Source organism: Morus notabilis, unplaced genomic scaffold (assembly GCF_000414095.1).
Source record: "Morus notabilis unplaced genomic scaffold, ASM41409v2 Scaffold857, whole genome shotgun sequence".
Classification (NCBI taxonomy): domain Eukaryota; kingdom Viridiplantae; phylum Streptophyta; class Magnoliopsida; order Rosales; family Moraceae; genus Morus; species Morus notabilis.
The window spans coordinates 35041-50014 of NW_010356843.1; the positions used below are offsets into that span (position 1 = coordinate 35041).

Genomic DNA, 14974 nt, shown 5'->3' on the forward strand with positions numbered 1-14974 from the left:
GAGGGAGAGAGAATGGTCTAAGTGTGAGAGAGAAAGAGGAATGGTATAGGGTTTGAGTGTTGTTTTAAGCGTAAAAACTCTCGTATAAAATTACATATTAATTTAAATTAACGAACTAAATAAACTTAAATTTCTCTATTAATTAGGCTGTCAAGATAGAAAGAGTAGTCAGAGTGACAAAAATCTTAAGACCGTAAACGGCGACACAAATATATAGTAGTAATCATATGTATGTGGCATGCTACCTATTTTCCCAAAATTAAACTCATTACTCGTGATAGTGGGCCAAACAATTATGAATTTATTTCTGAAATGACTTTCCACGTAAAACCCAAATCTTCATAAACCTTTTCGCTAACAATTAAGAAATAAGAGTTTAAAAAAATTGTAACATTATTATACTCAAAGTAAATTTCATTAAACTTACAATAAAATGTAATAAAATAGCCACTAATATCTCATAAAAATAAACCTAAAACAAAATCTAAACTCTAACAATCCATAAACTAATTCGTAAAACAAATTAAAACATTAAAATATTAAAAAAATTATTCTTTTTTCTTTGCATATTCATTCCGCATCTCCACGTGAATTTTATTACGTATCCATCATAGTTTTTCAATCCTCTATAAGTGCTAATAATTATATATCTCATTTAGAATTTTTTTATAAACTATAGCACGCACACATATAAAATATGTATTAAATAAAAATATATATAATCGGGCGGGGTCAAGGACGGGGGAGCTTCTTCCACCCCGCCTCGCTCCTGACTCAGAGGTTAATTTTAACCCTTATACCCACAGGTAATATTGTCATATCATCCATTGAAAATTCATCTATATATATATAATATTAGTAGAAATATGATCTTATAAGAATAAGTGTGGAATTATATATAAATTATGTATTAAATAAAAGTATATATAATCGGGCGGAGTCAGGAACGAGGGAGCTTCTTCCACCCCGCCTCGCTCCTGAGGTTAATTTTAACCCCTATATCCACAAGCAAGATTGCCATCTGTAATTATCTATTAAAAAATCATCCATATATACATATATAATATATCTGTAGAAATATGATCTTATAAGAATACGCGTGGAGTTATATATAAAATGATTGAGGAAGCTGTCTCTTTGATCACAATGAAATAAATAACAATTATAGTAGAAAACCTTCCGGGAATATCAAAGCTGGTCCCGACAAGCCCAAAGGAGAATGAGAAAGACTGAAATCCCCTTATTAAAGAGCTTATCTACATTAATATTGCCGTCTGACTCTCAATACTCCATTCCCCTATTCTTCATCATCATGTCAAATCTTGGCTGTTCAGAAACAAACTTGGAGTCTCTTATGGACAGGGACAATCCTGTGAAGAATGGTGTTCCGCTACAACCTCGGAACATGATCCCTGGCCATGGCCTGGAGTACAAGAACCTCTCTTACAGCGTGATAAAGAAGCAGAAGAAAGATGGTGCATGGATCGAGAAAGACGTTTATCTTCTTAATGATATCTCTGGCCAAGCAATGAGAGGAGAAATCATGGCTATTGTCGGGCCGAGTGGCGCTGGAAAATCAACATTTCTTGATGCCTTGGCCGGACGGATTGCTAAAGGAAGCTTAGGAGGTTCTGTTTGGATTGATGGGAAGCCGGTAATTAGCATATAGTCTTTGCCGTAGTGTATATATATATATATATATATATATAAATTATGATATGTCTGTTGTATTCTACTACAGGATAAGTAAGTTTTTCTGAGCCATCATATATAATTTCAAGATGAAATCAATTCATATTTGTGATGAAGGATCTTATTATTAATTACCTAAATATTTAGTTTTTATTTAATTAAGGTTATATATATATATTATTAGGGCTGCTAATTTATTATCATCAACTTTTCATATGTTATATATTTTGGTTTTGTTTCCCATTTTATTATTTGTTTATACATCATTATTTCAATTCAGAAATGCTTTGTTGAATGAATATTGAGATTACAGACTTTCCTCTTCCTCTCAAGTTCTTCCTCTCTCTCTAGCAAGGACGCAGCCATTAAGGCTCCAGTGGGGCTTAAGCCCCCACTCAAATTTTTTTATTTTAAGAATTTTATATGTATAAGTTTGTATTATATTCATAAACCTCCACTAAAATTAATTTTGAAACTCCCATTACATATAAACTATAAAATCAATCTTCAAAGGTCTTGATAAGAAAAGTAGTATAATACTTTGGGAGAATTAAATTAAATAGAGATTTATAGAAAATAATTGAAGTAAATAGTAGATTTTAGAATTATTTGAGGTAAATAATAGTTTATTGTGTAAAAGTTTCATTTAAGATTAGAAAAAAGATTTTTTCATGTAAATTTTCTTTTTACAACTAGGAAAAAGATTTTTTCCACATAAATAGATTTTGTAGTACGTGAATTATTTTTTACCAGTGGTAAGTGAATCTTTTACATGTTAAACTGTTATTTACATTAAATAGTTTTAAAATATATCATTTACTTAATTTAATTTCATAAATTTATTATTTATCAATGTATAAAAATCCGTCAGGGCTTATTGTTATGCATCAATAGATACTTATTTTTTATAAAATTTTATTTAGTTAGTAGCCCCCACTAACAAAAATTTCTGCTCCATCTGTCACTGCTCTCTAGAAATCTCTAGTTTTTCTCGTTTACTTCTATTTATGTTATTTGTTCTGTACTTCTATCCTCATTATATGTCTGCTACCTTGATTGTATATTTAAACTTGTTCAGATTTGAGTTTTTAATTCTAGTTTTATTACAATTAAAAGCTCTCATAAAAAGTCACATCTAACTTTTTTTGCTATAGTTAAAAGCTCTTAAATAAAGTAACATCTCAACTTAAATTAAAAACTCAAATCAACAAACTGAATGAGGCCTTAGATTTCTCACATCCAAAACTATAGCCATCCGTCTTTACGTGCCAACAGTGCTACCTCAACACGCCCTGCATCCATGCCCCACGCGATTTCAACTACACCGTGCATGCGCCACTTCGATAATCGATTCAGAAGTCTGTGATATGCAAAACCCAGCTGAACAAGGTCCAGATCCCCGTTGTAGAAGCTAGAAAGCGCCAGTGCGCCACCCTAGCAAAAGGACACCGTGTTCGCCCATCTACAAAACCCCAGAAGCCCACAACTCGTTGCTGCTAGAAACTCTCCCCATGCAAATATTCAATTGTTTGTGCAAAATAACAAAGAAAGATGAAAAACAGCTGTTTGTTTCGCCTAGACCACTACTAGAACACCACACTGTTCATAATAAGGAAATTCCTTTTGTAGCTAGGAATTATTTTTTATGAATTGGAAAACCCTTTAGATGATGAGTATAGACCTGCCTTTTCAATCTAGATATCTTGAACAGTTTCTTTAAGGTAGCGTCTATATATAAGTTTATTGGGTCCCTTCCCGAAGGGATTTTGTTGGCCAGAAACTTCCTGAGACCTCTGAGCATCGAGAAGTTTTTTAGGAATTAAATTCCCTACGTTGTACATGATGGCGAATATATTTCTACGTGGACAAATATTGACGCTGTGAATATGATGGAAGATTAGTGTACCACAATATTGTGTTTCTTGATTGGTTAGCAAGTATTCAAGACTATTCAGAGTGATATATGAGATGACCGAGGGTCAATGCTCATCGTGTTTGTTTTCCTAAAATGAAGTTACTTGGTCATGCTAAGAAACATTGGCAAACAATTAATTGTCACCTCGAGTTCTTGAACCAAACTCTTATTACTTCTTTGGTTGACATGAATAGCGATTTTAACATGAAATATTTGTCTATATTATCGGCGCCATTTCTTAGATCAGCTCTTCAATCTTCATGCTCGGTGTACTAATGATTATTAGGTTAACATCTGGAAGATTGTTATCTCGATACTTTTAGAGGCTGAGAAATAACTTCAGTCTTTCAATTGTCGAGCTGTACGTGTGGATTCTTACTTGTACAAACCTAGAACCTTACCTCATGCTAATTCTGGGTCGCAATCACTCATCTCCCCATCAATGTACTCTAAAATTCCTTCTAGCGTAAGGAGACTACTTCGTCCAATTCTCAAATAGACTGTTTCAGTTGTCATTCTGAGGGTCATATAGCTTTTTCATGCCTTTATCACTCTTACTCTCTGATGCCAAGTTCTATTGTAAAATATCCTTATTTTATATTTGTCAGTTCCTATAATTTTGTTATGTAGTTTTTCTGTGAATATGATGACCGTTTGTAATTTAAATTTATGAAGTAGTTTGAGTTCTTGCCCTCACTCTAGACCCTTTGGTTCTACTTTCTCTCTAGTACTGGTTCTATTTCTCTTCTTGATTTCTACTCTTCTAAATTTTTATTTTATCTGTTCATATCAATTTAGTTTTGCGTTTTGTTTTATTATGATATGGTATGTAGAGATCTACATAGCACCCAACAGGTGTTCCGTGTGGCATAAGCTTTTGTCCATTAAGATGATTTTCTCTAAATCTTCTATTTCTTTTGTCATGAATTAAGTGTGTAGAATGTTGGTATTTCCAGGTAAGTACAAGCTACATGAAGAGGGTCTCATCTTATGTGATGCAAGATGACCAGCTCTTTCCTATGTTGACTGTCTTTGAGACTTTCATGTTTGCAGCTGAGGTTAGATTACCACCTGCCATCTCCAGGGCTGAAAAGAAAAAACGAGTTCATGACCTTCTTGACCAACTAGGCTTGCAGGTATTCCTGTACTTCATAGTATAATGAGTTGTGTCTATATATGGCGCGTTCATATTTTGCAAAACATTAGTTTGATATCCAATCGTACAGTATATGGGATGTATAGACTTCTGTGTACCCTACATATATAAGGCACTAAATTATCTGAGCAAAAAACTTATGTCACATAATTCTTGTTATGTTAGAATGATTTAACAAAATTGACTTTTTGAGATGACATACTCAGAGCGTAATACACACACAAATTGGAGATGAGGGAAGGAGAGGAGTCTCAAGAGGAGAAAGGCGAAGGGTGTCCATAGGGATCGACATCATCCATAAGCCCTCACTGCTGTTCCTTGACGAGCCCACCACTGGACTAGATTCAACCAATGCTTACAGTGTGGTGGAGAAGATCAAGGACATAGCCCGAGGTGGTAGCATTGTGCTTATGACCATCCATCAGCCTTCGTTTCGAATTCAAATGTTGTTGGACCGAATCACAGTCCTCGCAAGGTACTAAGCATGATTCACCATGTAAAAAACTATAAACCCTCTACAGATTTAACCTCCTATATGAGCATGGTGAGATTGAAAATGTTTTTTAATCCGTTAGATTCTTGTTCAATTCCGTATTTTTATAAATATATTTTACTTCTATAATTTATTGACTTAAATATAATTTGATATTTCTTTCCAGAAAAAAAATATATAATTTTGAGTTTTTCAAACATTCCTAATTATTTGATTTTTGCATGCCATCAAATTTCCCTAAACAACTAGACAGAACTCAAGAAACAAAGTGTATATTTTAAACTCTCAAACGTAGACGGATAGTACACCGAATCTAATATTAAATTTTCCCTGAATTCAAACTGTTATTTGCTTGTTCTTAAAATTTTCTGTAGTAGCTTCAAAAAAAAAAAATATATATATATATATAGTGAAGTTTGTTATTCAAATTGTTGGGTTTTACTTTCTTTGAAAATACAAAAGTTGTGTTTATCACACACTGCTTATGAATGTTATTCGAGAGGACTATTAATTTTGTGTCTATAAATCCTGATTTTCATGGCAGGGGAAGGTTGATCTACATGGGCAGTCCCGTAGACTTGCCCGCCCACCTGGATGGCTTCGGAAGACCAGTCCCTTACGGCGAGGACAACCTCGACTATCTCCTAGACATCATCAAAGATTACGATGAATCAACTGTGGGACTAGAACCCCTTGTGTCGTATCAACGAGATGGCACCAATCCTGACCAAGCAGCTAAAACTCCAAGATCACCTAGAACCCCAAGCCTAACACCTTACAGACAAAGCAATCCCGCTTCCAGGCACATGATCAACCTCAGCAACCAAGGTTTCTCCTCCTCTGAAGAAATGACACCTCAGGTAACCTCCTCTGGACGGATTAGGTATGGCAATGATGATGGCGAGGACTTCGATAACTCCTTGGAGCGTAGAGCGTCTCGTACTTCTATGTCACAGTACATTATCAATCCTCCTTTGGCTTCTCAGTTCTACAAGGACTTCTCCCATTGGGTTTACGACGGTGTTAAAGGAACACCTCATCGTCCTCCGTCATGGACCCCAGCAAGAACACCCGGACAAACACCTTCTCAAGTTAACCATTCTCGAGCTAGAACCCCTTCAGCCAACAACAGCTCCTCAATTGAAACCTTCCAACCCTCATTCGATGAATACGAAGAGTACGAGGTAGAAGAAGTGCTCGATGAGCCCGATTTGGGACCCAAATATGCGAATCCATGGCTTAGAGAATTTGCAATCTTGTCATGGCGATCAGGTTTGAATGTAATTCGAACACAAGAGCTATTCCTTTCGAGAGTAATAATACTTGTCATAATGGCATTCATTATCTCAAGCCTTTTCAGAAAGCTCGACCAAAACACTTTCAAGAACATCAATAAGGTTCGCAACTTCTACATCTTCTCCGCCTCCCTTATCTTCCACTCCTCAAACGACGCAGTACCGACCTTCATCCTTGAGAGGTTCATCTTCATCGGAGAGACTTCATACAACGCTTATAGAGCATCATCATATGTGATCTCTTCACTCATTGTCTACCTCCCCAGCTTCGCAGTTCAGGGGTTCACTTTTGCAGTCTTAACAAAATACCTACTTAACCTCCAAAGCAACCTCTTCAAATTTTGGATAATCCTCTTTGCTTCTCTTATCACCACCAATTCTTATGTCATGTTTGTTAGTGCTCTTGTGCCAAGTTACATTACCGGTTATGCCGTCGTGATCGCCACCACATCCCTGTTTTTCCTATTTTCTGGGTTCTTCGCGAAGAGATCAGAGATTCCTCCTTACTGGAGATGGCTTAATTCTGTCTCCACGGTGAAATATTCTTTTGACGCCATGATGACAAATGAGTTCAAAGGAACGCGGTGCTACAATGGTCTTCCTCAGGATCTTTTCGCAGGTACTTTCGGAAATTTGAAGATTAGCGCTCTGCATAATGAAACCCACAAACTGTTACAACAACCATGCATGTTGATCGGAGAAGATGTTTTGTTCACGATGGATATTACGAACAGCATTTGGTACGATGTTGGAGTTTTGCTTGCTTGGGGGTTTCTTTACCGCCTGCTCTTTTATTTTGTGCTCAGGTTCTACTCCAAGAATGAGAGGAAATGAGGTTTAGGCATCTTCATTTCGCCTACCTCTTTCGTTTGCTTCTAATTTGGTTTACTCCAAGCTTGTTTCTTTGTTAAGAAGTGTTCTTCCCTAAGAACTAAAACTTATGTTTACATATATATATATATATATATATTAATTTAGTGCGTAAAGTCACTATGTACAAGCTTACAATTTTTTTCTTGGATTCTCTATGCAATGAATACCACGTCACTCAAAAAATAAATAAATCAATCAATACCATATAATATATATAAAAGCAGCTCGTGAAAAATAAAGTTGGATTAAAAAAAAATCAACTTTTTCTGTCTAAAGAACTCTGTTTAGCCTCTATCGTCGCTAGAAACAAGGCTGACACTTCCCCATTTCGCTAAGAAGGCAGGATCTCCATCTGTTGTGAACTAGACATCAAACAGGAACAACACAATGTTTGCACACGGCACTTCTCCAACTCACTCAAAAGCAGAACATTATCACCACTTAACATGTACAGAAGTTTGTCATGTTTTGACAACTTGAGCAAGTCACTTTACAAAATGTCTAGCAACACATTTATTCTTTGATTTGTATATCCTCACATGAATTGCAAGCCAAGCCAAAAGTGAAACATGGAAATTCAAGTTCAGCTCATGTTGATCCTGCATATTGTGCAATCTTCCTTTCAAGTGCGTTTTTGTCAGCTCCCACAACCTTGTCCAGCTCCTTACCGTTTCTTATGAAGAAAAAGGTCGGAACGCTGCTGATGTTCCAGCACGCAGCCACATCCCTGGCCTCATCTATGTCAACTTTCAAGAAAACAACTTTGGGGTACTTTCCAGCTAAGGTGGCATACAAAGGATATATGATACGACACGGACCACACCATGTTGCCGTGAAATAGAGAATTGCAAGTCTAGATGTCCTTGAAGCAGCATTTAACTTTGTGTCGAGCTCACTAGTGGAGTGGATACCAATAACTTCTCCTGTCAACAACAAAAACATCATAAGACAACAAAACTTGAAAAAGACTACAGTCAAGTTACTTTATATTGGATCCTTCCTCATATCTAGAATTGACCTTTCCCACCCTTTAAAATTTTCTTGAAGAACCGCATATCCAAATCCAAATTAATAAATTATAATAACAATTAACAAGTTACTCATTAGGCATTTATTTAGCAGAAAAAACTCAAGTATGACGTCCATGAGACTTCAGGACACACAAAGACGACATTTGATTGTACGTAAAATCCAACACCCACATGCAAAATGGGGCATCAGAAAAGGTTAGTCAAAACAATGACAACCACAAACATGTAAATGGCATCAGATTTAATGTGTGTGTGTGTGTGTGTGTGTGTGTGAGAGAGAGAGAGAGAGAGAGAGAGGAGAGGAGAGGATCAAACACCACCATACCTTCCTTCAGAGCAGATAGCGCTTCACGTTCCTGCATGAAATCAAAGCTACAGTTTTAGAATAACTACTAGAAATCCCTCTTATTCTCTCAGACAGGGACATATCTCAAATGCACAAAGTCATGAAAAACACAAACAATTGAAGCCTTCAAGTGTGGAATTTAGGCATATATTGCTCTAGCTTCACAAGGCAATCAAGGTCATAAAAACAAGAATTTCCAATGAACTATACACGCCATTATATCAGGACTCGAATCAAACTTTTGTTAGAATTTCCAATCAACTATACTAAGACATGATTCAGAAATGTCTTGTTATTTTGCTTGAACATGAACCAAAGTAACTAGCATTAAAATATGTATTGGCTACTGCAAACAGAAGCAACCCTAGCTTGCAATCCTATCTTTATGGCCAAAATTTTTTTCAAAGGAATGAAAGGCATAAAGATAATAGTGCCACGTGCTCCTATGTGACTGCCATAGAGTTACAAACCCAATTTCTGAATGGCCCACAAAAATTCTCAACGGTCCAAGGGATTCCATCTTTGTTAATGCAATTAAGGCCTATGATATGATTTAATATCAACTCCACTCACTTGGGCTTCAGATTGTCTTTGCCTCTCACGTTCAGCTTTTTTTAACTCCCTTTCTTTTCGCAAACGTTTATATTTTCTGCGATGCTCTTCAATTTTCTGGGCATTAGGTCCAACCTGAGAATTCAACTAGACAATCACGCAACAACTCATATGAAGATTTCACCTTGGGGAAAGAAGAAAAAAAAAAGGTGAATTACCTTTTTAAGCACCAAACCAATCTCCTCGTCATAATCCAACTTGGACGCTACATGCAAATCACTTGCTGCGTCTTCCCAATGACCCAACATTGCCCTTGCGATCCCTCTTGTCTTGTACCCTTTTGCTGAGTCAGGGTTTATCTATGACAAACCATATAGCTTAAGCACAGGTATTAACAGAATTTATTCCAGCACAATATATGCAAACAAAGGACAGAACATACCTCTAAAGCTGCATTAGCATCTCGAATTGCCGCATTTGGTTTTTTTAGTTTGACAAAGATACTAGCTGAAAACAAGAATATTACCTTTCAGGAATAGGGAAATAAAGTTGTCACTTTCTACAATCCAGTTACATCAATAATAAATTACCTCTAGTCGCATAAAATATTGCTGATGTCGGATTTAACATTATTGCTTCTGTTATGTCATCAATGGCTTCTTCCAACTTACCTGAAGGGGGGAATATTTAATTATTAGAAAAACCAGCATATAAACACAAGCCAATAAATCTCAACTAACAATGGAAATCATAAGAAACCAATCTCATACCTTCAGACATGGCTTCTATAGCCTTTGATTTTGCTTCCTGTGCGGCATCTCGCTTCTCTTCAGTAACTGCGACTGATGGATCCCCCATCTGCGGTTAAATAATGAAAATGTTATGTTATTAAAGCACACAGTCATTTAGAAAGAAAGAAAACTTATAATGCCAGGCTGTAATACCACTATAATTCACAACCAATATTTTCAACCATTTACCTTTTGTGGAGGATCATTGTCAGGCTCTACGATGTCAGTATTATCCAACTCAATATCAGACTCAACAATGGCATCATCTTCTCCCAGTGAATCATGTTTTTTGGAGTCAATATATTCCTTAGTATCTTCCATGTCGTCTCTGACTGTCTCCTGTACATTAAGATATGAAACTTTTTGTCAACATCGCATATAATTTATAAATAATGATATGAGAAAAAGACCAAATAATCTAGGTTTTCGAGCAACCGCTTTGGCCCAGGCACAATGGCACAGAGCATCACACGTTTACTCATCTTGATAAGTAAAACAGAAGTCAACCCAAATAAGGATAACTATATGGTGGAAACCAGAGAAATATGCAAGAGAAGAAAATTAATGAAAATATAAAGGGATAATTGTATTGCTCCAAGTACTGAAGTAACACAGAATTGCAGAACTTTCGAGAGGTTCTGCTTCTCTCCTAACCAAACTCACACCAATTGCCTAACCTCCCTAGCCTCCCCTTCCTACCTTTATTCCCTAAATCCGTAACAGAAGAAACAACTTTTGACACAAAACATGTCACTCTCTTCTCCCTATTTTCATCCGAAACCAAAACAATTGCATCATATGTATATGAAGATAACACCCCTCAGAACCCCACCACCACCGCCCTCTCAAACGCTGCTTATAACATGCCACCAAATTCATCTACGGAATCGAGTCCATAAATTGTACCAAAAGAACAAACACAAAAGAAACTAAGAACCAAATAGGGATAAGCTCACCAACTGACTAGAAAACTAACTTTGCCTATTATCAGGCAGTTCTGAAAACAGTCAAACTCAGTATTACTAAAAACAGCGGACAATATAAAATCGTGATACTTCAAAAGGCTACAGGTAACAGGCAATAGCAAGTAAACACCTTCTATGTGCTCAAAAGCTCATGCTTCTTCTTTGTCACATACTCACATACAAGAAACATCCTCACTGAGGCCGGAGTAATTTACAGAAGGCAAAGAGTGTGTCAAATTAATCAAACATCAAATGTAAATAAATATATTCCCACTAAGACACATAACAACAACCAAAAATAAATAAATAAATAACTAAGTACTATATGTAAACAATTAATTGCCCATTCACTTTCAAGATCAATTATATCAACTTTATAAGACAAATTTCCACTCACTACACTTCTTATATATATTTACGGTCCAAAAAGAAAAGAAAACAAAAGGGAGTAAACTCTGAAAATGGTGAACAAGTAAAACAACTGAACCTATTTGTAAAGAAAATTAGTCGCACCTTTTCTGGGTCCGGGGGGATTCGAGCGCCCAAACTACCCAAAAAAAACAAAAAACAAAAACAAAAAAAAAAAAAACAGATTCCTCAAACAAAGTAGAAGATAGAGCATCTATATAAATTACTTAGATACATATATATATATATATATATATATAAGAGCAGAAGATATACCTCTGAAGATAGGACTTGAAGAAAGAAAGACAAGGGTTGTGCAGAATTGAAGGGTTCGACTTGCACTGACTAATAAAGTGCCTGAGCTCTGCCACCCTCGCAGCATCCATATCCAATACCAAACCCACTCTTTTTTCTCTCTTTCCGTAAAATTTTTTTTTTTTTTTTTGTTTTTTGGTCCTGAAGTTTCCTTTTTCTCTCTTTCCGTAAAATTTTTTTTTTTTTTTTTTTCGTTTTTGGGTCCTGAAGTTTCAAGAAAGCGCTTTGAGATTCAATAGAAGTAAATTTGGAAATGGTTCGATTTGGTATTGGGTAATTTTGATAAATATATTTTAAATATATATGAATCAAGACTTTTATTTTATATTTTTAATTTATAAATTTTTTAATTAAATAATTATAATATTTATCAAAAATAAATGATAAAATTTTAGAATTATATACTCTTAAAAAAAAAATTTTTCTTTAGTATATTAGGTACAAAGTGCGCAAGAGTGACTTGCGATGGAATTCGCTGTCAATCAAATGGGATTTCTTATCAAGGCCCACGTGACCTCGTTCCCCTTAAACCTCTATTTTTAAAAAAATAATAAATTATTACATATTTTTAAGAAATAAGTAGATTATAATTTATAGTATATTTTTATATAAAAGATAGATTATGACTGACGGCCGGCTGGTGGCCAACTCTGGTGATTAGTTGCGGGGTAATAAAGCTTGTCTTAATTCTCAGTGATAGAAAAAGTTTATCAGTCACTGTTCATCTAACACTTCTAGGTATTAGATATATCAAGTATGAACATACAGTAATAGAAATTATATTCTCCACTCTTCGTGCTGGTAATGTCCTATTAACCTTTTACCCAAACTTTAACATTCCATTGAAAGATCCACATTTATCCACATGTCTCAAAGTCCAACTCTAAATTACGGAGACTATTTTTCAGTTACTCTTTAATATTATAATTACCGATAAATATTATATTTATTAATAAATATTATATTTATTTAATAATTTAACCACCGACTTAAATGACCGTTCAACATTGTATTTACCTCTTTAAATATTTACTAATAAATAGTAAATACTAATATTCATTCAAAAATTCAACCATCGACTTCGGCTACCGTTTAACACGTGGGAATTATTGATGTTTTCATATAAGAACCTTCCTGTAAAGCAGATCCAACAGTTCTTAGGAATAGTTAATTATTGCAGAGATTTTATTCCACGCGTGACTAAATATACCAGTCAGCTGTCAAAAATGTTGAAAAAAAATCTCTCTCAATAGGGGACTGTACAGACAGCCGCTGTCATTACTTTGAAAAAAATAGTCCAATCACCTCCTCCTTTAAAGATTTCAAACACAGAAAAAAAGAATCCTGCAAACAGATGCATACTATATTTACATAATAAATACACATTTATATAAAAATTCAACCACTAACTACGACGATCGTTTAATATTATATTTACTGATAAATATTATATTTATTAAATTTAAACTTATAAGTTATAACTACTATAATATTTTTAAATATATACAGTATTTATCATATTCAATTTAACTAAAGTATTTATCAGTAAATAAAATATTACTAGATTCTAAATATAAATACAGACAAATGCAAAACAAATGGCTTGTTCTTTTGAGTGAAAAACTAAAAAAAAAAAACAACTCGAGTTACAACTTTATTCGAGTTCATGTTCTTTTAAGTTTAAACTCAAGTTCAAACTCGAGTTTAGGACTAAAACTCGAGTTCAAGTTTCCCCTTCAACTCGAGTTCAGAAAATCGAACTCAAATTAATTAACAGTATTTTTTTATTCTTAAAAATGCTATAACTTTTTCGTTTTAATTCTGATTAAGATGATTTTTTTTCTATGCGTTGACAATGAAAAGACGAATAAAACCCGACTCATATACCTTATTAAAATTTTTCATCAGCATTGAGTTTTTATTAAAATACTATCTAAATATAAATTTAAGTTTTGACTCACTCAAACACAAACTCAAAAAGATTCTTATCTCAAACCATAACTCAAATGTACACAACCAAACACAAACTCAAGTTAGAAGTTCAACTCAAGTTATAACTTAAATTCAACTCAAGAATTATACTCAAGTTAAACTAAAAAAGAAGAAGCCCAAATTCCTCAAAAATTCCACAAATTATCAATCTCAATCACAAACTCAGATCTAAAATATATGCAAATCACACCACCGTTATCCGAAAACAATCTGAAAAAAATCGAGGAGAAGAAACTCAATTTGAAAAAACATTCACAGTGTTCTTAGCAAAAAAAAAAAAGAACATTCACAGCAAAAGAACAAAAAAAAACCCTAAATTCAGCTACATCTTCACTAAAGATCGCGACGAAGATTGCGACTGCGACGGTGATCACAAGGGAGATCTCCTGCGACGGCGTCTCAAGGTCAGAATCGCGAACTGGAGTCGCGACGGAGATCTCGTGCACTAGCTTTCACTGATGACCTCTCTCGCTCAGTCGTCGGAAGCTACCACCATCGCCGGGAGCCGCTATCGCTGCTCGTGGCTAGATATGGTTTCAGAGAGAGAAAATAGAGAGAGAGTCACGGTAGAGAGAGAGTTTAGAAGAAATTTAGAGAAAAAAGAGAAAAGAAACATGAAAAGGGGTAAAATTATAAATCAATAATTTATTTTAGAATGAGTAATGGGGATATGCTATAATTTATAAACATTAAAAAGATATATATTTACTTCAATTAGGAGTTAAAAGTATGTTATTCACTGCATTTTCTCTATTGAAAATAATGGAAGAAATTGAGAACTATTGGCCCTGTTTGTTTCCGTTTTCATTTTTATTTTTCACATTTTTCGAGACTAAAAAATGAAAACGGAAACATAAAATGCATTTGGTGTAAAAATGTTTAAAAAACAAAAACAATAACGTTTTTGTCTTTTCTGAAAAACTGAAAACGAAAAAAAAAAAACGTTTTCATTTTCACGTTTTCGTTATCTAAAAACGGATTTCAATTTTTTTTTTCTTCTCTCTCTTCTCCAGCCGAAGAAGACGCAGGCCTGGACATCCGGCGAAATCCCACCGTCTACGCTCCTCTCCGACTGGCCCGCCATCATCTTCTCCGATTGCCCGCCACCGTCTTCTCCGACTGCCCCCCCCCCCCCCCCCCCACCCCCCCA

At 35.0% G+C, this 14974-nt stretch overlaps 2 protein-coding genes across 2 annotated transcripts; one reads left to right on the forward strand and one right to left on the reverse strand.

The window, feature by feature from the left end:
• Positions 1–1312: 1312 nt before the first annotated feature.
• Positions 1313–7385, forward strand: LOC21388055 (ABC transporter G family member 17). Its single transcript, XM_024162293.1, has 4 exons — positions 1313–1654; positions 4564–4743; positions 4970–5238; positions 5801–7385. Exons 1-4 carry the CDS (start codon positions 1313–1315, stop codon positions 7383–7385), a joined length of 2376 nt encoding a protein of 791 aa, XP_024018061.1.
• A 284-nt stretch (positions 7386–7669) lies between these two features.
• On the reverse strand, positions 7670–11977 carry LOC21388056 (TPR repeat-containing thioredoxin TDX). The gene is made up of 10 exons (XM_010088713.2): positions 11794–11977; positions 11623–11656; positions 10334–10483; positions 10124–10211; positions 9944–10024; positions 9796–9860; positions 9572–9712; positions 9375–9488; positions 8781–8811; positions 7670–8347 (listed from the first exon to the last, which is right to left on the reverse strand). Exons 1-10 carry the CDS (start codon positions 11901–11903, stop codon positions 8013–8015), a joined length of 1149 nt encoding a protein of 382 aa, XP_010087015.1. The 5' UTR covers positions 11904–11977; the 3' UTR covers positions 7670–8012.
• Between the last annotated feature and the right edge of the window lie 2997 nt (positions 11978–14974).